The sequence below is a fragment of the Gouania willdenowi genome, chromosome 3 (assembly GCF_900634775.1).
Source record: "Gouania willdenowi chromosome 3, fGouWil2.1, whole genome shotgun sequence".
Classification (NCBI taxonomy): domain Eukaryota; kingdom Metazoa; phylum Chordata; class Actinopteri; order Blenniiformes; family Gobiesocidae; genus Gouania; species Gouania willdenowi.
Genome location: NC_041046.1, coordinates 32333695 through 32359653, shown reverse-complemented (window position 1 = coordinate 32359653; position 25959 = coordinate 32333695). Strand labels below are relative to the sequence as shown.

Here is a 25959-nt window from a genome sequence, read left to right as displayed (position 1 = left end):
TACAATATGTACAAAGGGCTCACATGTTTATATCACATGTTTGTCACATAATGGCAAATTGTATAAAGAACTCAGTTTTACCAAAATCCTGCATTTTTTCCTCTCCAATTCTTCCAAAATAAATAAAAAATAATCACAAAATCAAATGAATTTAGGTGATATGCAACTTATTGCTTGGATATTTTCAATGCCTTAGATACTTTTCACAACATTTAAACATGGAAGTGCAAAGTAGGGCACATTATTGTTACCCCTGTTCTAGAACTATTTGATTATGTTTTTCATTTGTTTTTGACAATTCTTTGGTCGTTTCATTTGATTACAAGTGGGCTAAGACCATATATTATTGAATTACAATTTTTGAAATAAATGTATTACCTTTATTTGTACATGTTTACATGCTAAGTGATTGCTGTACATTTCTTATTTTGCTAAGAGTTTTAAACATTTTTTCTTTTTAAATTAGGCTATAAAAGCATACATTTTTAGCATTGGCCCAAGATAAGTGCTGGAATCTATATATTATACAATTCCCTGTGTGTTTTTAAAAACAGCTTGTCATTTATAAACGTGTTAAGACTGCCAGTAGTGTCGACTCATGGGAAATACAAGTGCAAACAAAAGTGTTGAACAGAATATACAGTATGAAAATATAAGGGGAATATAGTATATATTTTTTTTATATTAAATATAGGTTTCCATATGTTTTTCGTAACCGTCGGAGCTTTTATATTATGAGCTTCAAATGTCACTTCTAAAAGCACTAAAAGTAAAGTCGTAGGATGGCTAAAGTTATTAGACGTGTCCTTGAGAAATCACTCAATTACCTCTTCAAAATTTCATACTATACTCATCAAATATTTGAATAGATATTTCCGTCAGGTCCAAAATGTTCAAATGAATAACACATCATCCCTGGAGTCATCTTCCCAGCCAGGCTAGAGCGATGTCATAGAAGGAATCCTATAGGGCAGATAGAATAGGAGAATTACAAATACATTTGCTGTGTAGTATAACCTTAAATAAACTTTTTATGTCTGTTTTATTTAATGTTCACATTATAGAGACAGCCAGCACTAGTCTACCTAGAAAAGTAATGTAATGTAATGCTGCTTTGCATTCATATTAATGTTGAGATGTAAAGATATGATGTTCTATGGATACAGAAAACATGAGGGTGAAATGCAAAATTAAGACATTTTAACCCTCCTATTATCCTCAAATATTACTAAAACATTTTACCACTGGGGTCAATCTGACCCTAGAGATATTTGCCTCCAGAAAATGATTTTCAAAAATTGTTGACCAAGTTTATGTGACAGGCATTTTGTTTATTTGTCAAATGCATTAAGGGTTTCATATCATGCTATGTTTCACCCATCTTCTCTATGAAAAAAAAAATTGAACGTATGTAGCCCAAATAGCACTTTTATGATGTTTAAAGCACAGAAAAGTTGATTTAGCATAACATGGGCCCTTTAATAAGCCCTTGATAATGAAACCTAGACCTGTTCTCTAGCGCCGCCATCAGGCCAAACTTTTCAATTAAAATGAATTTATCTATCTTCAGTAGTTTTCATCCAAATCTTCTCAAATGTATGAACAACATTAATGACCACAAGCGTATGCATACACGCACACATTCATGCCCATGGTGTGGGAAAGTTCTCATTAGATTATTGACGTCCACCCCCTCCGATGTCATGTATCAACTCTGCACCTGCAGGGGTGGGGATGTAAGGGTCACGCATGGGTCACACACAGACAGATAAGTTATGCACAGCTGAAACAGCTGGGGGTCAAATTGACCCCAGAGGAACATCGATGCATGCAATATGTGTTCAGCACACATGAAGCAAAAGAAAAAAAGTAAACTACATTAGTCCCTCGTTTATCGCGGGGGTTACGTTCTAAAAATAACCCGCAATAGGCAAAATCCGCGAAGTAGTCAGCTTTATTTTTTACAATTGTTATACATGTTTTTATTCTGTAAAACCCCTCCCCATAAACTTTATACACTTTTCTCAGACATGAATTAACGTTTCTCTCTTGTTTAAACACTCAAAGTTCAAACTTTCGTAGATTTTAAAACATAAAACCTTTTTCAAACATACATCAGAAATTGATGCCGAACGCATTCAGAGTCTTTGTTGACGATATAGTCACGTCACTCATTCAACCATGGAGTGGAAGAGGTGTGTGACCACCTGGAGCTGTATGACATGGCCTTTATAACCGTGACCGTACCAGGAAGGATTTGGTGTGGAGGAGAATCAGCGAGGAGGTGGTAGTAGCAGATAAAGGTTTTTCTCTGTAGCACTGAGCTAGGATAGCATTAGCCAGCTTTTTTCACTGGTGGTTTATGTTTATGAGAGGGAAAAAAGGAGCTTCAGCAGGCAGTAAAACTCACCGAATTGGATGTGTCACTGGTGGGTGAATGCAGCAGTAGCCAATCAGAACGCCGAACACAATGCGAATTCATACGTTGTAAAAAAAATGCATCTAAAATTGCACTGTAAAAAAAATCCGCAAAACACTGAGGCCGCGAAAGGTGAACCGTGTTATAGCAAGGGACTACTGTATTATGTTTTTGAATGATAAACATTGAATGGGGTCAAATTGACTCCACGGATAATACAAGGATAATCAAGCAAAGTAAAGGTGTTTAAAAAAGAAGAAGAAGAAAAAAAGGACAATGTAGAATTTAAAGTGTTAATCTACTTTCCGTGGCCATGTGTTGGTGGGGGTAATTGAAGGAGGATGTCATCTCCAGCTCAGAGCTCTATTGTCTCGCTCTGTTGGAGAATGGCAGCACTCAGCCTTCTCACCAAGGGTCTCAGGTGGTTTCTCTTCATTTAGCTTCCTGCTGCATTTCATCCCATTTCTGTGTAAACAAAACAATTGTGGGGGGAGGGGAACAAATTGACTAGAAATGTACAGTCTTAATATTCCCACTTAGCCATGCTTGTCATGCTCCAGATTATGCTTGTAGATATGAGTTCACACTCATCATTGAAATTCAAATGGCTTAAATACTCATGATACGAGCACGAATGTGCGGGCGGTGCAAAACAGTGAATGCGTATGTTAACATGTTTGCCTGTATGTGGGTTTCACAGCGTGTCATGGGTAATTAACTCGCTCTTTTCTCCACTCATTCGCGATAAACACTCAGGGGGTGTAAAATGAGGCGTTTCCACCCGCATGGCTGCTGGATTCTGAGAGTCTCTCTGATGATCTGGCTTTTGTTCAGTGGAAATGTCTAGGCACACAGGCAGCTGAAACAATGTGTGAACATCTTTATTGGAAGCACAGCAGCAGCAGTAGCAGCATACATCCATATCCTGCTGTACGGTATGATAGAGAGGACTTGAAAGAAAAATGCACAACAACCCTCCCTTAGATGATTGAGGCTGTCTCAGGAAGAATGCTTCTCATAAAAACAACTGCACAAACATGGGCTGGAATATGGAGTTTGGATGACGTCTCTTTAACAGTGTGAGCCACATTCTCCAGCAACTCAACAATACACTCGGATGTCTTCCTTATACTTTTATTGCTAGAATACATGTGTTGTGAGGCAAGGCAAATGCATTTGTATAGCTCATTTCATACACAAGGGAATTCACTGCGCTTTAGATGATTAGAAAGTACAACAGAAAACATTTGACAAGGTTTAAAATAAGCAGTAAAAACTTTAAAGGGGACATATCATGCGAAATCCACTTTTTTAGCCCTTAAATGCATTTTGTTGTATATTTAGAGTGTTTAGAAGTACAGAAAAGTTCAAATTAGTCTCTTCAGGTCATATTTTTCAATCTGTTTCAATTTTTCTATTCTGTATTAAGTTTTTTGAACAATAACGTCACAGTATTTGCAGCGGAACTGCCAAATTAGGACATCGACTCGATTTTTATTTCTCCCTTTTATTTTGTAGTCCAAGATCAAGGACGCCGAAGTTACGACATGATAAGTCAAAATGTTCGGTTGTTGGATGTAGTAACCCACACGCTTCATTACACCGTCTCCCAGCATCAGAACCTTTTCAAAGTACCTGGTTGAGTTTTATTTTTCACGGAAATGTACCCACATCTGTGGGTAAGGTCATTTTTGTGTGCGCGAAGCACTTCAAGGATGACTGCTTCAGCAACCTCCGCCAGTATAAAGAAGGATTTGCAGAAAGACTTTGTCTGATTGAGGGTTCAATTCCTTCTATCTTTGGAGACGATGAACAGAGCACTTCGACTTTGAAATGACGTAATCACCAAATAAGGAACAGTAAAAAAGTATTTTTCCTCAAAAGAGAGGTCCACAGGAGGGAGATCAGGGCCAAACTCAGCTGGCACGCACTGGAAAGAGCTGTGCAGTGAAATAGATATAGATGGTGCACTAGCGCCCCCTCACACTCTGAGGTCAAAAGCTGAATAGGTTTCACTCGCTGTGCCGTCCAGAAGTGAAATAAAATGAAAATAAACATTTGGAAATGACCAAATTACTCCAAAACAACAGATGCACACACGCGGGGTATTTGGAAGCCGTTGACAAAGTTTGAGGTCGAACAGACACCGCGTCGGGGAGATATTTGCTGCACACACACACACACACACCCCCACACACACATGCACAGACCATCCTTGAATTATAGTATAGATAGCAAATTTCTCTTTAATAAAATTCCGAGTGAAAATATTTAATTTATGTATGGAAATAGTGTAATATAAAAGTATTTCTGTTGAGAAATAACCCTAACCCTAATTAAAATTAAAATTGTAATATCTATAATTGATATAAACATAAGGATAATAGTTTCAGGTTATAAAAGTAGACCTAGTTTTCTGTTTGGTTAATGCCTAATTTTACAGATTACTTACCTGCATTGATTTAATAAAAAAAAAAAGTTTAAAATATACTTTCACCAAATTAAATGTACTGACCTGAAATTGTGTTTTTTGGTACTTTGTTTGATGTTTGCATTGTGTTTTGTGTTCAAAAGTTTTTCACCTTTCTTGTCACTGGAAAGAATAAAAGTAAGAACGAGTGAAATCCTAAGTGTGGGAAGCCATGAAGTTATAAAGACACTTGACACATACATTATTATTGCAAAATACAACTACACAAAAATAATTATATTTTAATTTACTACATTGCATGCACTCATTTCATAATACAAAGGCAAACTCTATACCTGGAGCACTTTCGATATTGTACATGATATGAGTGATAACACGTGTTATAAAGGCTATTTGTACAATAGGTGTGCCTTGAGATTTGTACTTGTCCTTTGGTGTGCCTTGGGCACAAAAAGTTTGGGAACCACTGGTCGAGGTCACTGTTACATTCATGATGTGTAAATAAACCCACACGTAGCTGAAACCAAGTGAGAAAATCCGATTTCGAAGAAAGACTTTGGCTTGCATGGATAACCCATAATGAAGAGGTTACTGGTTAAAGTGCTTCATTTTAAAGGAATAGTTCCAAAGCAGTTTCTCTAGAATTTGGCTCTAAAAGTACTTTGTTGAAATATACTGAATATCAGACACAGGCAACTTCTTTCTGTGCCACCCCCTAAGTAAACAAAATGACTCCTAAAAAAGAAAAACAGAAAATAAAAAATAAAAAATCACAATATGACAAGAAGACCAAACAAACATAGCAGAAAAATCTACAACATAATATGCAAATTGAGATCAAAATTTACTAACTGTTATACACAAGCAACAAGAACGAAATGTCAACAAAAACATAAAAAATGAGAGAAAAATACACAAAATGACACCAAAAACAAAGTCATTTACAGTAAAAACACTAAACAAACAAAACAATAAACAACAAATGAACAGTGCTAATATTAATGCTGGTTTGGATTCCAAATGCTGACACAAATTCCCGTAATGTGGGAAACTTAACCATTTCAGCTGTTTTACAATAATGTTTCCCATAATTCACTTAAGTTAATAATTGTGATCACGCTATATATATTTGGTTTTGACTATTTAACTAATTGGAATTAGGTAATAGATAGATAGAGAAACCACAGCATTATAACACCTAGTGTACTCAATTTTCTATACATCAAAAGTATAGCAACCCACTGCATTCAACACTGTTACTTTTTTTCTTTTTTAATATATTTATGTCACCACTGACCACCACGTAGAAACATCCTGTTTTCTCTGCCCGACTGAAATTATGTGAGCAAACATGTTATCATCACGTTTTGAATAACGTTTGTTCAGTGACTGAATTATAGATGTAATTATAGACCGGATAACACCTGACCTAACTGATGTCAGCCGTTATGTAGTTTTAAACATTAGCAAATATTTTTCTGACATCAATAATTAGTGACACAAAGCATGATTACAGTAAAGGTGAGAGTGAAAGCCTGAGGCTTTATTGATCTGAGCAGGCCCACAACCCAGTGATCTCTCATTCTCTCTCCTAATGCAACTGAACTCATGATACAGTTGTTTTTGCTTTGATGTTTTTCCATTTGAACTAATGCAACATTTTAGAATGGCTCGTACCATTTCATTCCAGTGATAATGAGTGTGCATAATGAAAGCTGTAATAACCTGATATTATCACTGCAGAAAGATTGCAGGTTAATGAGAGGTATTATGTTTAGAGTTTGGTTGGATTTCAAAAGGATAATATCAATAATAATATTAATAAGAGGCAAAAAAAAAACAAAAAAAATAAGATTCACAGTCACTAAGAAATACATTTAAATGAAATGCAATTGCAACACTGGCCTAAATGATATTTTACAAAAAAACGGTAAGAATAAGATGCACCTTTGCAGTAAAAACTGTTGTTAGTATGTTTTGAGAAATCTGTTTTATTTTCAATTCGACTCCTCAGTGTGCTCACACATCTGGAAGAATATTTACTGCATGGGAGGCGTGAGCACCACGCATGCTCCCGCCCCTGTGAGACCTGCTGGGTTTATACCTGATTAACATCTCACTGATGTATATAATATATTCTAGACCACGGTACCGCCTGATTCAACGCAAATTGACCCTCAACCTCATTACCACACATTACTAGAAAAACAATGACCCTCAGCACCATCTAAACTGTTTATTTTTTCATTTTTGCATTTTTTTTTAATCTAATGCTATGCATACATCATGAAGATGAAATTGAGAAAGTCTTACAACTACATTTAAACGCGTTGCACACAGAGCGGACCCAGAGTCGGCGCCAGGCGGTATTAAATGAGGTGGCTTTAAAAAATCTATAAAATCTCTTTTCCTTTTCTCGGTTAGAACGATTGGAGCTGCCATAAACCACAAAATATGTGCATTTTCATTTTTTCAGACGACAGAATCTCAAGCTTCACTTCCTGCCCTCCATCTGAATTTAGCGCTCTCGCTTTGTCGTGATGCAGCAATGTGAGTGACGTCATGTGAATCAACAGAGCAGGCCATAGACATATACACATAGACATATGATCCTAACAACAACTCTAGGGTACGTTCAATAGCACAAATGTAAAACAGTCACACCACAGTATATTATATCTATGGAGTCCGCTGTCAGTGAATGGACACAGTCAGTTGCGATAGCCAATCAGATATCTTTGATTAATAAAAAGCTCCCCCTATAGTGGGAAGAGTGTGTGTATGTGTGGGGGGCACAGTAGGTCAGCTGAGGGGACACTGCCCGCGAATGCCCGCCCATGACTCCGACACTGGTCGGACCAGACAGGACCAAAAGTCTTGGGAAGTCCACTGCAGCTCTTTTCACTGCCCAGGTCCTGGACCACACAGATTGTATCCCACATAATTTCTAGCTGCAGTTTTCTGGTCCACCTCATGTTTTCATACAGTCTGTGATTGTTCCAGCGAGATTCCTTTTTCAGCATTTTCTGTCATGTTAAATCTTGTCTGAATAAACAAAACCTCAATTTAACAGTCTGTGGTTGTTTCAGCTTGTTAAAAAAATAGCACAAATAAGTTTCATTTTGCGATCCAAGGAGTTCAAATAATCCAGTGGTTGACTATTGAGTGTGTTGCTGGTGCGAGCCAAACAACAGAAGTTAGAAAAGTCACGATTAAAGACTTTTACAATAATTAACTACGCTGCTTTTGTTGGCGCAGTGAGGAAAACATATTCCATGTATTAATACCTAGCGCTACCAACGGCATCCATTAGCACACACGGAAGCTGAACACAAGAAACCAGTAGCACCAGTAGATGCATTACACCATCTCTGGTCCCTTTATTCAGATATCATTTACAAGTGTTTTTCATGATCTCCAAATTATATTTAGATTTACACCAGTCATGTGACTTTATGCTTTGCTCCTATTGACCAGCGAGCTTTCTAAAGCATGAATGCATCCAGAGCAGTCCTATACTACTGCAAACAGGCAGGATCAGTCCAGGACTATCCATAATCAGTCCTGAAATATAAACATTTTTTTATATGACAAGGATCGCTACATCTATCCATTGACATTGCACACAGAGCGGACCGGACTCTCCTGATCCGCGATGTGTGCAATAGACTTTACAGTTAAAGATTATTCTTTTACCTTTGAAGTTGTTGCAGAGGCTATTTATAAACATGAGAAAGACAGAAAACTCCTGTCATGCGAGTGCACTGAAATCACTTTTTTCACACATTTTTATTCAGTTTCCAAAATTGACTCCACGCTCACAGCTTAATTGTATTAGTCACCTCAAACTCAAACAGCAACATTTTTAAATCATTATGTTTTACTAAGGATTAAGTTTGCTCTAAAATCTTATTGCATTTGAACAACTCGCCATTATTTATTCTTGGTCTTCTATCCAGCTCTACGCAGAGGGATTAGAAAATCAAATAATACGCTTTTCCTCTTTTATTTTAAAACATAATTCTACTGTAATCCCTCCAATTTAAGTTGCTTGTGGTAGACTTGGAGGTAAATTTGGTTACTTCTCTCAGCTCTCCGTTTTATTTCTGGCAGCAGGCTTTCTAATCACACTGTCACGCAACAAAGAAATCAATGCGGTTAAAGAAGTGTGACAATCCTAACTCAGACTGGAGTTGACAGCCAGCTCAGGGATCATAGCTTAGTTTTTTTTTTTATTTAATTTGTTGGATCTGGAAGCAAAAATAACCTCTTTTGAAAGACTTTTGGGGGAAGGTTGTTTTTTTATACACAGAGTTTCTAAGAAATCTATGTTTATGTATCATTCTTTTGAAATGCGAAAAAATACTTAACAAGTCTATTACTATGGTCTATTGCCGGTGGTCATTCATATACATTAATGTATATAAGTCCCGCCTTCTTCCGTAGCCCCTATACAAATGCAAGAAAGTGCCAACTTCGCCCAGCCAATAGCCTTTGACTTCCTGGAGCAGGCCACTGTCAATCAAAGTGAATGCGTGTACACCGTCACAACAGCAAACAAGTATCACTGAGCAGCATAGCGTCATGGAAAAATGCTCTGAAACTCCAGTTACCCATTCCATGATTGCAAATGTATAAAGCTTCTACTAAGAAAAGAAAAGAAAAGTCCGGGTACAAAAATTGTGGATAAATGTCTTCGTGACCGCAACAGAATTTATCTCGAAGCAGCTTTTCAAAGGTGGAGGGACTTGCTGCTTTTAAAAGGATTCAGAATGGACCAGGATTTGGCGACAATTTTCATGGACAGGTAATAAACATGTTTTAATCAAAAGTTATGACACTCTAACAATAAATATGTAGTTTTTGTAGGTATGCGACTTTGTTTTGTTTTGCAATGCGCGTGCACAAACGTAGAGGCGTAGCATCTAGTAGATTGACAGAGGCCTGGGAGGAAGTAGAGCTGCTGAGGGCGGGACATCGAGACGTTCTCTCAGAAACTCTGGATAGCAGCTTTAAAGCAGAACTAAGTAACTTTTTCACCTTAATAAATCCTTCTCGTAGTTCCTGTGAGGGTAATACAAGTGTTTATGGGGTGATTGGGGGGGTCTTTCATCTCTCTCTGCTGTCTCTGGCCAGAAAACCGCACTTGCAACTTTCTCTACTTCCGACCCGGGGGCAAGACGTACTGCTTTACGACAGCACAATACAAACACACTGTCGTCACATCAACAGGAACGCACACACACCCAGCGCTCTGCAGAGTGTTTACGACAGTGACATAACCAAAAGGGACCTTTAGGGGGAGCGCTAAGCGCAAGTTACTTAGTTCTGCTTTAAGTAACCTGTGAGATAATTTGTAATATAATTGTAAATGTCTGCATGATTGCAAAGAAATTACCCAAAGGCACACAACACTACCACATTAGCCTGAGGTGTAAAGAGTACTGATATATTCTACTCAAGTAGAAATACTGTTACTTGATTGAAATTGTACTCAAGTACAAGTACAAGGAAGTCATACATTAAATACTGAAGTTTAAGTAAAAAGTAGCTTAATTATATAGTACTCAAAGTAAAAGTTACTAGTAACTTTAACCCCTCATGTTTATATTTGGTAATAATTCTTGCCATGGTTTCCTTGCATATAGTAAACATCTCATTTATAAATTTGAAAAGGAAAAGATAAAATCTTGAGCAACTTCATTTATTTTCCAGAAAGGCATTAGGTGCCATGCATTACTGGTACGTTTAATTTGGTTGGTCGACTATATTGTGATGCATTTGAATGTCTGGTCCGGTCATTTTTTTTTTCACAATGTTTCCACAATGTCCATTGATCATTTTAAAACAAAAACAAAAAAATATTTTACCCAGTGATGGTTGAGTGTAGAAATGTAACAAATTACTTGACATCTTTTAAAACGTACTTATGTACAAGTAAAATTGCTGATTTGGAAATGTACTCAAAAAAGTACAAGTACCCATAAAATCAACTCAATTACAGTAACGTGAGTACTTCTGTTACTTTCACCTCTAACTTTAGCGAATGCACAACTATTACTGCAATAAAACCCAAAGGTAACAAGCAGCGATAGTCTATGTGCTGTGAAGTAAATCTAATGAACAGCTTTGTCTGCTCATATCCACTGTTGTAATTAGTGCTGGTTTCTATGTTTTCTACTCACTCTATCTGCAACTAAACTCATCAGCACAGCAGAATGTATTGTTACATTAAACTGTAGACTCGTTATCGTAAATATTTTCCCTAATATTCTAATTAGTAGCACAGAAATTTCAACAAAAAAATTAAAACTGCAGAAATCAGTGGCTTCTCCTCACACCAACTGTAACACCCACTCTGCTGTGTCTGCGTGTAAAACGAAACGATTCATTTAATTTGATTGACTGCTTTCCTGCTCCATGTTTGAAAAAGTGCGAGTGACGGATAATGAGCTCCCAGTTTTCTTTTTGGCACAACTTGAAAAAGAAGTTGTGATTGAGACGGGAAATCAGACTGCTCTCAATGAAACTGTTATTCAAACAGAGCCGCTGGAGAAGTAGACATAAAACTGTGAAAATCACACAAAAGCTTTTTTCCATTACTGCAGTTGTTGGGGTTCTTTCTTCTTTTTTTTTTTGCCCTCCAATGCAGTTAGTGTGGTATTGATCATTGTTGGTCAAAGTCCTCAGGAATCAGCTTGTATTGATTTCCCTTCAGTCGAAAGCCTGCCTTCTGACCTATGTCTCTCTTCAGCCTGAGCACCTACACCAGCTCCCTCACCCTCCTGCTGGGGATTCACTAAAACATCAACAATTCCTACTTTATCTTGTGCATTAACGCTCTTTTTAGGGCAATTTGTTGGAGGACACTAAATTAGCTACAGATTAAAACACTTTATTAGCACAAGAAAATGGTATCCACTGTTAGGTTGATGTACTGAGCAGCTTGTAGTTGTTCTTTTAGTGAGATATTGTGATGCTTGGACTGGACCATTGTTATTATTCATGGAAAAGAAGCCACTTATAGCCTGAAGACAGCTGTGACGTGGTAGATAATAATAGCTGTCTCTATGCTATTTCTCTAAAAACTTTATTCCCATTATGAAGCTCACTTCCTCAAACATCTAGTTTGTCTAACTGTAATTATTTATCCAACACCTCCTCCTACAACCTTAATATGAAGCCCTGCTCAATAACAACCAAACACAACTAACACGGCCTAACCCAAATAAAATGAGGCTTAAAAATACTATTAAGTCGCAATTCTGCTAGCCTTGTTCTATCACTCCAGATAATTTCATTCCTGAGTATTTTGGTGAGTTTTCCTGTCTTTACATCTGTGGTGTACTGTGTACTATTTTAGGACATCCTCAGGTCTCAGAGTGAGGTATCAGGTATCAGGAAAACCTCATTTATCAGACCAAACGGACTCATGTCTCAGCAAAACCTCCGTCAAATGAGTCGGCCTCAGGCTTCAAAATATAAGTAGTCAGACTCAATGGCCTCTGGACGTAAAAAAGACGACATTACGTTGTATTTTGTAGAAACCGGAAATACACATGACGTCATCAATATGTGCTGCTTCGGATACAAGAGTGAGTTGCATGTATTCATGTAGACAATAACATGGACAATACTGCCAAAGAACTCTATGCTTTAATGGATACTTTTGGTCTTACACAACATGTGACTGGTCCAACACACACTCAAGGTCACACTTTGGATCTGGTTATCTCTAAATGTGTTGATATCTCTGCTGTTGATGTAAGAGACTCAGCTCTATCTGATCATTTCTGTGTCTTTTTTGACCTAGAGACTGTAACATCTGTTCCCCCTACTTCTGTGTGTTTAAAGAAAAGGTACATAAATGACAACACAAGTGCACAGCTTATGGAAGCCATAGCAATGACACCAACATTGAGTGCTGAGACAGTTGATGATCTTCTGGATGAGTATCATAGAAAAGTCTGTAATGTCATAGATGTGGTGGCTCCAATCAAAACTAAGAGAAAACCAAACACACAGAAAACACCTTGGAGGAGGACTAAGATAATGCAGAATTTGAAATCTGACTGTAGAAGAGCTGAGCGTAAATGGAGATCAACAAAACTCCAAATTCATCGAGAACTGTACAAAATAAGTCTGCGAAAATTCAATGATGGCTTGTTCAAAGCAAGGCAGCAATACTTTTCTGAAATTATTTCCAAAAATGTCAACAACTCTCGCACGTTGTTTTCTGTAATTGAAAAGCTCACAACCCCCCCAGATCAGATAGCCCCTGAATTAGTGTCAGCTGGAAAATCCCTGAAAGTAGCTGCTGTGAAACCTCTGTTAAAAAAGAGAACACTGGATGCCTCTATACTGGCTAACTATAGACCAACCAGCAACCTTCCATTCATGGCCAAGATCATTGAGAAGGTGGTCTTCAACCAACTGAGTCAATTCTTAACATTCAACAAAATATTTGATAAATTTCAGTCAGGTTTTCGTTCTCATCACAGCACTGAAACTGCTCTTATCAAAGTGATCAATGACATAAGGTTGAACACTGATTCAGGAAAAGTATCTGTTCTCATTCTGTTGGATCTAAGTGCTGCATTTGACACTGTAGATCATACAATTTTGTTGCATATATTGCAAACATGGGTTGGACTAAATGGACAAGTAATGCAATGGTTTAAGTCATACTTGGAGGAGAGAAGTTATTTTGTAAGCATTGGAAACTTTGAATCTGACAGATTACCAATGTCCTGTGGGGTTCCTCAGGGATCTGTTCTTGGACCTCTTCTGTTTAGCCTTTATATGCTTCCTTTAGGACAAATTTTACAGAACTGTAAGGTTGATTATCAGAGCTACGCAGATGACACACAACTATCTATCACTGAACCCAGATGACTATGGTCCCATTGAGGTGTTGTGTGACTGTTTAGAAAAAGTAAACTGCTGGATGAGTGAAAACTTCCTTCAACTAAACCATGACAAGATGGAGGTGATTGTCTTTGGTAACAAGGAAAAGAGGACTGCTGTCAGCAATTATCTTGAGTCTCGATTTTTAAAAGCTAAAGACCAAGTCAAAAACCTTGGTGTTCTGATTGACTCAGATCTTACATTCAGCAGTCAGATCAAATCTATCACAAAAACAGCCTTCTACCACCTAAAGAACATCTCCAGAGTGAAAGATTTAATGACAGAAAGATCAGGAGAAACTGGTCCATGCTTTTATCTCCAGCAGACTGGACTATTGTAATGGTCTTCTGACAGGAATCCCGCAAAAGAGCATCAAACAACTACAGCTGGTTCAGAATGCTAGCTCTGGTCTTAACCAGAACAAAGAGGTCAGAACACATTACTCCAGTTTTAAAGTCTCTACACTTGCTCCCAGTCAGCCTCAGAATAGACTTTAAAGTTCTGCTGCTGGTGTATAAATCTGTGAATGGGTTTGGTCCAGAATACATCAGTGACATGTTAGTCAGGTATGAACCCAGCAGGTCTCTCAGATCTATGGACACAGGTCAGATAGTGGAGCCCAGAGCTCACAGTAAACATGGTGATGCTGCTTTTAGTTGTTATGCTGCAAAGAAGTGGAACAAACTGCCAGCAGAGCTGAAGTCAGCATCACATGTGAACATTTTTAAATCAAAGTTAAAGGCATTTTTTTTCTCTACTGCATATGATTGAGAGAGAGATTTTTAGTCATGTTGTTGATGTCATGATGATTTTAATTGATTTTACTGATGATTTTAAATGTTCTTATTGATTTTAAAAAATTGAATGTTTTATCATGTAAAGCACATTGAGTTGCCTTGAGTATGAAATGTGCTATACAAATAAATTTGCTTCGCCTTGCCTTGCCTTGAAAGCTGTTATTTCCTATTTATTTTTAAAGGTTACAATATATCTACGTTTAATTTATCTATGCATTTATTAATCAAACAATATATTGATATATCTTAACTTTTAAAGGTGGGGTATCAGGTAAAAATCACTTTTTCAAGCTTTATATCATGTTAGTGTGTCAATCCTTCCTGAAAAACATACCTCCAGTGTTGCTTAGAGTGATTCACGTATTTTTGAGTAATCTTTAAATCTCCTGCCAGCAGCCATTTTCCTGCTGTTTTGCTCAAGGGGACGAGGCTCCGCCTCCTCCTATATTCTCTTCCTTAGTTCAGCCCACAGCACCCGCCTCTGCAGATTTAGCTTTTAATTTACTTACTTTACTTTACTTTTGTAAGAAACCCATGGCTTATGTTGTCTGTACTCAATTCATGTGAAAAAAATAAATAAAAAAATAAAAAATTGCACCCCTCCCCCCGCTTCCAGGACACACCTCCGTCAAAATCACCTGAGAGATAACTGCGTGTCGATCGGTCTACTTTGCTCATCGTAGTAATTGCTTGCCTTTAGTTTTCAAAAAATGTTTTTTTTGTGACGAACAGCTCTTTTTTGGATGAAACAATTCATCAACAGTGGTTGGAGTTTATCTTTGGAAGTGGCCCTCGTCCCAAAAAGATCTGCTATGTTTTGTTCCAGGCACTTATCAGATGACTGCTTTAAAACAAGACCTTATTTGATAGTGTCTTAAAATGTACACTGACACTAAAAAGCAATGTGATCCCTACTCTGGACTACTTCTTCAGAGCCATCAGCAGCACGGGTAAGCAATACTGTAACTCAACGTTGTAGTGTGCGTTCACACCGAAGGCGACTGTAGCGACTGCAGTCACTTCATTCGCCCTTGATGAGTTGCTTGAACATAGTGGCACTTTCTGGTCACTCTATCTCTTCATCGCTCCAGCGTCGTGATGACCAGGGAAATGTGTGTGTCTGCCGGTCTGTGGAGCCGGTGGCAGGGGATAGAGAGGGCCGATCAGTTCTCCTCCATTCGTACGTTAGCATTCCTCACTTTGATAATCATTCTAATGTATTGTAGTGATGTAAAAATGTAGAAAGTAGCCAAAAACAGCGCACAGAAAAACAGAAGTAAACAGCATCCATGAATGTTGGGATGACATACTCAAGGGGGAGTGTTCATGGGCGTGTCAGAGAAGTTTGGAGTTTCTTAAACAATCGAAAATCGAAGCGTCTGAAACGGTGTTGCTATACAAAAGGAAATTTCTTTTAATTTTTTTCTTTATTTGCTGCATTTTCCAAACAATGTTGAGTGGCATAGTTATTTGAGTAATTTTAGAATGGTACTATGTGCCTGAAAAAAAACATGATACCCCCTCTTTAAAAAAAAATAAAAGGAAAGAACAGCTTTTCAACTTACTTCTTCATGTGTACTTTCAGTCCCTTCAAAATATAACGCCATATTGTGTATTACTGACTGAGCCTGTTGAGTCTGAGGACTTTTATCTTGGAGACTGAGGGCGTGTCGTTTGATGTTGTTTGGTTGGACAAGTGAGGTCTTTACATCTGACAGAGGAGTCCGTTTGGTCTGATAAATGACAGAGGTTTTCCTTATACCTGATACCTCACTCTGAGGTCCTAAAATGTAGATTAACCACTGTTTCTCCTATGATTCGGGTTAATGCAGACAAGCATTGGTGAGTAGGTAGAAGCTGTGTTTGGTGCTGCTGTGGATTGGAATTGTGAGACTGTTGACTATCACAATCTCAGAGAGAATCTCAGGTTCTGCCATGCTGAAATGCTAAGGCTACATTTTCACTCTATGTATTTTATGTAGTTTATTTTCAAAATATCACATCTCATTGCCTCATTTATTGGATTTGATGAGGCTGAACTTAATAAGCTGCAAGTGGACTTTTTATTGTTATGGATAATGTAAAGCAAAAGGTGAGAAGGAATTGACCAGCTACTAACATGTATTTGAAAATGTGGGCTTAAAGGTGCAGTCTGCAGCTCTTTTAAGAGTGACTTTTTGTCATATTTACTAAAGCTGTCACTATGTAAGGACAACCTTACATGAAACTAGTAGTTTGTGTGAGAAAAAAAAAACAGACTCATTGAGTCCCCCCTGCTGTTCCTGCAGCCTTTGGCAGATTGCCAGAATGCACCGCGACCGAGCAAAAAGAACCAATCAGAGTCAAGATTGTGTTTGATGGACTGTCTGACAACTGTTGCTCACAGGCCCCGCCCCTTTCCAGGACTGGAGCTCCGTCTTTTTTACACAGTGTTTGGTCTAAAGGAGTAGAACATGGAATTAGCAACTTCTCTGCTTGAAAGGTAATTACTGCTGCTTGATTTACATTATGTTTGATTTGTAATTGTTACACTAGAACTATGTAGTTCATGTGTTGTTCATGTGCGTGTAAGTGACACTGTGTCATTGCTGCTGCCCTCTGCTGCTGAGGTGTGTGCACATTGAGAGAGAGAAGCACTGCAGTAATTTGCTTTTAACAGAGCATGTTATATTACTGTGATGTTGCTATTGGACTAACGTTAGCTTGTTCGCTCCTCTGAGGGAGGGACTTTGGAAAGTTTGGAGGTAGGGCAAGAAAACAGCAGGGAAGGAGGGGGAGAGAAGGATCTGAGAGTTGCGGACTGCACCTTTAAAGGTTTAGAGCCTCTGATTTAAGCCACAATCTCTCAGAAACCCAAACACCGGTTGCCATTGCAGTAGTAAGGGAATCACCAAGTGGTAAAAGTAGCTTGTGAGCTGAAAAAAGTGTGATCTGCACCTGTGTACTCCGAATATCAGCAGTTGTTTTGGTTTGTGATGCTTAAAATTAAATAAATATGTTTGGGTATGTGATTTGTACATCTTTTGACATTTTATTTTGTTTTTTTGCACTCTGATTATTTGAGGAGATAGATATATTTGATGCATTTTGTCAGAATGTGCAACCAGTATCAGCACGCTCCATGACCCTGACCTAACCTAATATATTCAGGACGATGTGTATTTTCAATTCCACTTTATTTTTTGGCATCAACAACATAAACACAGCCATGATGTCGTTGCTACAACAGTTTGTTTCTTTTGTCTTCAGGTGGACGTAACATTTCCTAATACTCTTTGATCACTTTGGGTTATTTCTCAATTACACTCAATACTTTACAGACACCTAAATGCTCCAATAAAGGTAGTGATGTGTTGTTGACCCACAGATAACTGCCTACACTATGTTTTCATGTGAAATGGGCTAACTTCCAATGCATTTTAGCTGCTCATCCAACCGCGTTTGGAGTTTATAGCCAATCGTTCTCCTGTAGCAAAGCTTTGAGAAAGTTTTGGGGGGTCTTCAGGTTTCTTTCTGAGCTCAAAATCCCAGAATAGAAAGATGTCTATCACAAAATGCTCTTCCACTGTAAATCCCAAACTCAACTTGTCAGCTCAGAACTGAAAAAACCCTCTTGGATCAAAAGTGAAAGGACCGCGAAGAAGGAATCAGTTCTGCTACTTTTACTGTTCACCAGCTTTACTGTGACCAGGAATATTATACAACTTAAAATCCATTTTTATATTTATTCTACACTTGGAATGTTTTTTACAGGATGTACTCTCTAACTAACTGCTTTATTAGGCTCAATGATCCATTTTAATGACTTTCATTGGTATTATTAGAATTGGGAAACTGCCATCATCTAACCTCTTCTTTTCCGGTGTGATCTCCTTTCTAGATTCAGTGCTATGTTGTGAGTGCTTAAAAAGTGTTGGAAGAAGTCATGAACAGGATGTTAGAATGCTATGTTTGCTCTCCTTCAAATACAAAGCAGGCTGTCACCTGACACCCGTATGCTCGTGATAAATGGGTTTTTTGTTGCTCCTGCACTTGTTGGAGGGTCTAGGCAGCATGTTCAGATTCATCACTTTTTATCTTAAAGGAACAATACATAATTATATTTAGTATTTAATGGGGACTGTAATTCATTTATTTTACACAATATTAATTTCTGTGATATGCTATAATTATGCATGATGCAGGTTATTGTAGGTCAATTCATGCAAGAATAGAGCGCATCATTTTATAAGCCCGTACTTTCTCTACACCTGTAATTACCTCTTTTAAATGTACTTGTATAGTTTAGTCGGGGGTCAGCCTTTGTTTTCTGTCTAAATGTTTGATCATTTGTCATTGTTTCCTGTGAAACTAAACTATTATTCATCAGTACCACGCGGTGTCTCTCTGTCTAGCACTTATTTCTGCACTGGAACGAAAGCTCTGTGCTTCAGTAAAATAAATTGATTGAGTTGTTGAAGTTTAATGCTCCTGTGTATAGAAACTATCATTGGTATCCTGGGGACTTCTGAGCAGTGACTCAATAAGCAGCCAACAACTGACAACAATCATGGAGTTCTATGAGGTAAAAATGTAATTAGTAATTGTCTATTTAATGAAGGTTTTTTTTTTTTTTTTTTTTTTTTAATACATTTTACAAATTGCCTTGATATCAAAACAGCACTTTTGCATTTTTTTTTTACTGTTTTGATGGTCTATTACATGCTATTAGATCACAAACAAGTAAATACAAAAGATTTTTGCAGAGGGAAATGAATTCTTGTCTATTTTAGCTGCTCTATAACAAGTGGAATGCAACTCACTGAGTACGAATGGCTTCTGCAGCTGGTCTTATTTTCTCTGATAGTCAGATAAACTTTGAAAGCCCAGCACTGATGGACTCTAAAAGGGTGTGACTTGGACTAATCCTGCCTGCCACAGAGTGATGACCCTTAGACCTGAATGAGAAAGTTGAAAGTCCTGAAGCAGCTGGTCCTCTATTAAGGTTTAGCATCACTTGCCCCCAGTGGGAAGGAACCAAGGATGGAGTCAGAGCTGTCTTAAAGTCACATCAACAGGGTAAAGATGATGCTCTTTCACACACAGCGAGGGACACAGAAATGCCTCCTGCCTTAAACACCTCAGGTCTCTAAAAAGAGATGTAAACAGAGAGATGGATTTTGGCTGCAGTTGTCTGAATTTGTTGAGGTACAATCTTAAAGGAGTCGTTGCATGGGTGTTGTGTTCAGGCAGTTTTAAATCTATAATGCAAAAGGGAAAAAATAAACGCTTGCTGAGGGAGCTATTTCCTAAATTTCTATGCTCTGTCATTTTTTTATTTTTTTTTATTTAGCTTACACACAAACAAAGATTCTGTTTTGTATTTGACTGTGTACGTTCTCTCTGTGCTTTTATATTTGATCAATTAATTGGAATTCATTATTATTCATTCCTGTGTGTTACCCATGTGCTTCTGGGGGATTTCTCCCCTCAAAGTGGTAGAAAATAAAAGATGTAGATGTTTCTTTGATCCAGGATATAACGAATCATGTAAATCTGTGAAATTAAAAGATTGTTTGAATTTTTTAGATCATTAGTGTAAATCAGTGGCGGAGCCAGAACGTAGCTAATGTGGAAAAATCAGGATGGGCCTGATTATTTTTAAAGCTGATGTGAGATGTATGTTAACGATTTTTGCACCGGACATCGGTCAATCACTTTAAAGATGAAGTTTTTTTTTGTTACCGTTCCCAGGCATGGTGACCACAATAACAAAAAGATTAAACCTGTAAAATAAAGGTGGAGTCTCAGAGGAAGAAACACACAAACGCTCATATCCTTCTCCACGTTGCGTCTCTTATTTAATTTAAAACACATTTACAATTGAACTTCTTTTCAAACACATTTGCAATTTATATTTTGTCTACAAATCCAGCTCAAATTTATTTAAAACATGTATATACATTCATTCATTAGCTTAATTTACACATTAATTATTAATTAATAAATCAACATTCTCTCATTATAGCTTTTAACATTATATCCTGTACATAAAATGAACAAAAAATGCATATTGGGCTCTCAACTCTACTAAAGTCACATCAGGAAGTCTTAGGAATGAACTGGAGCAATATACACAAGATACATTCACTTAATACAGAGATTTTCTCTAAAATAAACATTCAGCACAAGCTGAAGAACTCTCGTGATAACTGCAGACCTGTAAAGGCAGACTCTCAGAGGAAGAAACACAGCAGGAACCAGGAAGTGCATCCACTACAGACTAAGTGCTAAAGGTTCCACTTACCATTCCACTCCTTTACTCTCCAGATTTTACGTAGAAATGTGTCTAACACATCTAGAACAAAGCTCTTAATTCACAGAATATATTTTCACAAAACAGATTATTTTTTTTCATGAATCTCACTGGGTGGGCAATCTGTCATTCTGGGTGGGCTTGTGCCCATCCAGGCCCACCCATAGCCCCGCCCCTGGTGTACATTAGCTTAATTATGATCGGCCAGTCAAGTGCAACAGCAGTGCGTGTCATACATTTCTTTAAGACCGACTCCAGATCGATTTCCCCTTGGTCGTGCAATGCTAGTGAAACTGTGGAGTTATTGAGGGAAGTTATGAAAGGTATGATCACAGCCTACTGCTTCTAAGTTTTCTTCTTTTCCTTCCTCAGGTTTGTTCAATACCTGATATTTTTCTTTCTCCTGAATGTCAACTTCAGAAGCACCAAGTGAAAAGCTTAGAAATCATTTCCATTTAATCCACTTGACTGTCTATCATAGCGCTGCCTGTGTGTTTATAACATAAACACGCTGATAGCTGCTGATACTCTCTGCTGCACCTCAAAGGGATGATAATAATAGGGAAGTTGAATAGTAACTATCTTTCTAATGGGTCATTTAACTTTGGCTGTGGTGCAACATTCTTTTTTTTCTTTTAATAATTTTGTGTTTTAATAAACACAAGGAGCAACAAAATCATAAATACTGAGGCAAAAAAAAAAAAAAAAAATTAAATAAAAATAATATAAGCACCTCGAATCAAAAACAGGTTATAAAAAATTACATTTTGAGAGGCTAAAATTGTAAAATAAACACATTGTTTACATGATTAACAATTAGCCTTGTCTGATTTAGTTATTATTGTGCAGCTTCCTAGTTAACAGATGTTATTCAGCACCAGTTTTCAAAGTACTTAATCAATGAAATAATACTGCGTTGATGTGAGCCAAACAAATTAAAGTAAAATACCGAGAATACGTGGGGCCCAACATTGTGTCACTATACCATCCTATTGAGAAATATATTCTGTACTATTAATTTACAGGTTTTTTTTAGATTGACTCATCCATCCATCCATCCATCCATCCATCCATCCATCCATCAGTACTGGAGTCTCACCCTTAATATGTAGGGAAATCTCTGCAGGCTTTCATGTGCAGAACAAATCGGAGCCTGACTGGTTAATAATTAACACCATATTTGTGAATGTGTAAAGATGATTGCCTTTCTGTTTTGACCTTGTGATTACTGGCTGACAGACGTAGGTTGTACCATGCCTTTTGTCCAGTATCAGATGACCTATGCATCAGCAAACAGCTCTAGACAATGCACGAGAAAGATATAATCATACCAAGAAGACATTAGCAAATTATTATCAGTATCATCAGTAATACCAGTGTTGTTTTTCTATGTACACTGCAAAGAATGCAGTACTCTGCACATTGCTGTATTCAACATATCAGTCTAATAGCTGTGTTTATGTCTTTCTCCTCAGTGGGTTCAGATGAGACCGGTGACCATCATCAATATCATCAACCACCTGCCAAGGATTCAGAAATAAAGGGCACATCCAGGAGCTTCAGACTGACAAGAACCATCTGGGTCCTGATATTGCCTTGTTTACAAGTCCTCCTGACTCTGGAACAGCTGTGTTTTTTTGCAGCATGAACCTTGATTTCAAGCTTATTTATCCAAAATTGCAAGTGCAAGTGGAAGGAAAAACAACCGCAAAGACTTCCAAGTGAACACTGTTGATTGCTGTGACTGATGTGAAATAGCACATGGCACCTGTAAACATTTCAATCACTACAAATGTGGAACCTTTTTAAAAAGATCATGTAAAAAAAAAAAACAGACAACTAAAGCACACCTAGACAGATGTATTCTATCTGTAGATATGTAGGTGTATTTCATCTCTCACCTTCATATTATACCACACATTGTAGGTGTTTTTTTTTTTTTTTTTTTTCTTGAGACGGCTGAAGAACTTGATAACCCAAATTTATGACTGTTTTTCTCCTGAACTATGGAATTAAAATACGATAACACTTTACTTGAATTTTTACACATAATTAACACCTGTCATTAGCATGAATAAGGTGTCATGAAGGCGTCATCAAGTTTCGTTTATTACCCTAACCGCACTGGATCTTGCCACCTAACTCAAAAAAATGCCAACATCGGGGCGGTGTGTAGCTCAGTGGGTTGAGCGCCCGCCCCATGTACGGAGGCTGTAGTTCCTCACCTGCAGCGGGTCCAGGTTCGATTCCCGGCCTGGGACCCTCTCCTGCGTGTCATTCCCTGCTCTCTCACCCCCTTCCTGTCAAGCAACTGTCATATAAAGGCCACTAGAGCCAAAAAAATCCAAAAAAAAAAAAAAATGCCAACATAGCTCCTATGGTGCCATAATTTAGCAAACAACATTTAATGACAGCTTTCATGAGACCTTATCCATGCTAATGACAGCGTAATGTCAGCCTTATGTATAAAACTTCAAATGACGTGTGACCAAAAAAAAACTACACTGACAAAAAGTCATTTAAACAACACATTTTGTACATTTTAAACTAAAAAAAGAGAAGAAACCAGACATCTGCCTCTCCTCAAATGCAGTAAAACCTTTACTGACCAGAATTTACTTAATTGGGATATTTGGTTTGTTAAATTATACTTTAAAGCTACTGTCAAGTGAGATGGTCAATAAGTATGGCTGTAGAAAAGGAGGCAGAGGGCAAGTAAGAATACTCCCAACCCTTTATTCTTCTTTTAAAATAGATTAGTTTCCTCAGAAGTCTATTATCATCTTTCAAACTCAATCCCGCTCTGCCTTCATAGGTCGGATAGGACTGTGATTGCCTGCTGCTTCCTGCTGCCTGACCACATCCAGCCGATGTGTTACAGACAGGTTTCGGTTGAGGAAAAAGTAAAATGATTTGTTTCACATCGTCCATGCATGTCTGCTCAGTGACTGAGTAAGAAAAGTACTCTGTGGTACTGAAAATTGGTTCTTTGAGTTCCTTGCAGCTAAGAAATACACATTGTAACATGCTGAAGAAGCTAAAAGTTGTACTTTTGAAAAGTGTTTGGGTATACGTCCTCTGTACATATTGGAATATATTGATTCATATTTGTAGAAGAAACACAGCCCAGCTGCTTCTGTAAATAGATGACAGTGAAAGTGAGACGTTCTGCTCGATTGTTGGTATCATAATTAATGTAAAGAAAGATTTAAACTATAATATACTTTGAATAAAGTCAACAATATTACGTATTTTATAAAGGTATTTTTGTTTTTCTTAACTTGAACTAACAAACCGTGCATTTGCACTTTCATACAGATCATATTAGATCATGTGACCTGATGCATTTCAAAAGCTGTACCCAATAACATCGATATCTTATAAAAGGATATCAAATGAAAAAAATAATAACTATATAGATATACAACAGTAAGAAATTTCTACCCCCAATAATAACGATACAGTACGTCTAAGAATTAATATCTCGGTTCGTAATTGCCTGACATTTATGAAATTTGACTCATGTCGGGTTTGTTCCTCAATGACACCACCAGGTTCTTCCGAGTCTTTAAAATGTGAATGACCATAGTATCACTATCAGGATCACTGATCCAGGTAACTACCAATATTTGACACAGAGGATATTTGGTGCTGGGCAGAGGTTTGCGATCTCTGAGTGCTCTTAAAGTTCCATGTATTTTATTGTGAAAATATACTACTTCTGCTTGTGCTCACATCCCTCTAGTAAATGACTTTGACAGAAGTGCCTATTGCAACCCACACACCTAAACACACTCCACACCCTGTCACTTCTAGAAAATACAGTCTGTGCGGCTGATTTTAGAAAGTCATAATTAAAAAGCAGGTCATCAAAAACTGAGATGTTTGTGAAAAACTTGAATATATTAAGTCATTTACATCTCAAGTGGGTTTTTTTTTTTTTTTTAGCCAGTCAATACATTTCAGTGTAAGATGCAATCAATGTGCTTTGTGTGTCACTGAATAGGGAGCCTTGTTTTAACATGCAACCTAAATACAGGGTTTATTCTAGTCTCTTTAGCTGCTGGACTTTTTTATTTTTATTTTTTTTATTTTTTTTTTTTTTACCAGACTCTAACAGCAAATACATTAAGAATCCCACCCAGACTGCACTGGAGTGGAGCTCATCTAATGTCTCATCAGGGAGAGTGAGGAAACAACCAAGATGAACTAACAAAGAGATTCATGGTATTTCCTGTAGTCAAGCTGTTCTATTGATGTTTAATTCCGTACCTTCATTACATTGGCAGAGGAAGGAGGATGTGGGTTTGGATGACTTTAATAAAGTTTATACCAAGGGAAATTAGCATAGTGATTATATACTTACCCTGTTGTACCCATTTTTACCCAACCCTATATTATTATGATGTTTAAAGAAAGAAAAACCAACATCTTTGATTACTTAATCTTTTAATAGATTTAAAAAAAATACAAATTACATTATATAAAGACACAGTCTGTCAGCCTATTTGTCTTCTGCACATGCACAACATTTTACAGCCATTGTGTTGCAAGCATTTCCCTCGTTTTTTTGTTTTTTTTAATTACTGCTTCTTTTAAGTTTTTTTGCTTTGTTGTTGCTATAAAACCAGCATTTTAAACTGTTTTATGAGATAAGTTTCTAATTGTTTAGAGAAAATGTCAAAACATTGTCTATTTATACAGTATAAAAGCAATGAGTATTTACACCTATTGTCCCCTGGTGTTTATGGTAAACTAAACCCTTTTATAATTCCCTGTATTCAAGTGAAGCTCTTTTCATGTGGCTTGTATTTCTCTATGAGATGTGACTGCAGAACATGCCCAAATGCTTTTTCTAACTGCCTAACAACTCCTGGCTCCTTGTCCTCGCTGTACCAATTATACTGGAGGTTAACACCCTCAGAGTTTATTCCATTTCCATTTGAACGACTTAATAGCACAGTTAATCCAGAGTGTTCTGTCTTTGAAGACATGGCTGGAGCATGTAAGTGTGCCTTAAGGCTGAATATAGATTTCAGGTTATGCTGATGATCCTGTAGTTAAAGGAAAACATTAATCTTTTAGGTATTGTTGGTAGACTGCAGCAGCA

General features: G+C 37.4%; 1 protein-coding gene across 1 annotated transcript in view; it reads left to right on the top strand.

Moving 5' to 3' along the window:
- The window catches only part of gpc5a (glypican 5a), a 200628-nt gene extending 177915 nt beyond the window's left edge, over positions 1-22713 (top strand). The window contains exon 9 of the mRNA XM_028476307.1: positions 22325-22713. Coding sequence (XP_028332108.1) covers positions 22325-22497 — 173 coding nt within the window. The 3' untranslated portion in view covers positions 22498-22713. The remainder of the gene's footprint in view (positions 1-22324) is intronic.
- Positions 22714-25959: the final 3246 nt, after the last annotated feature.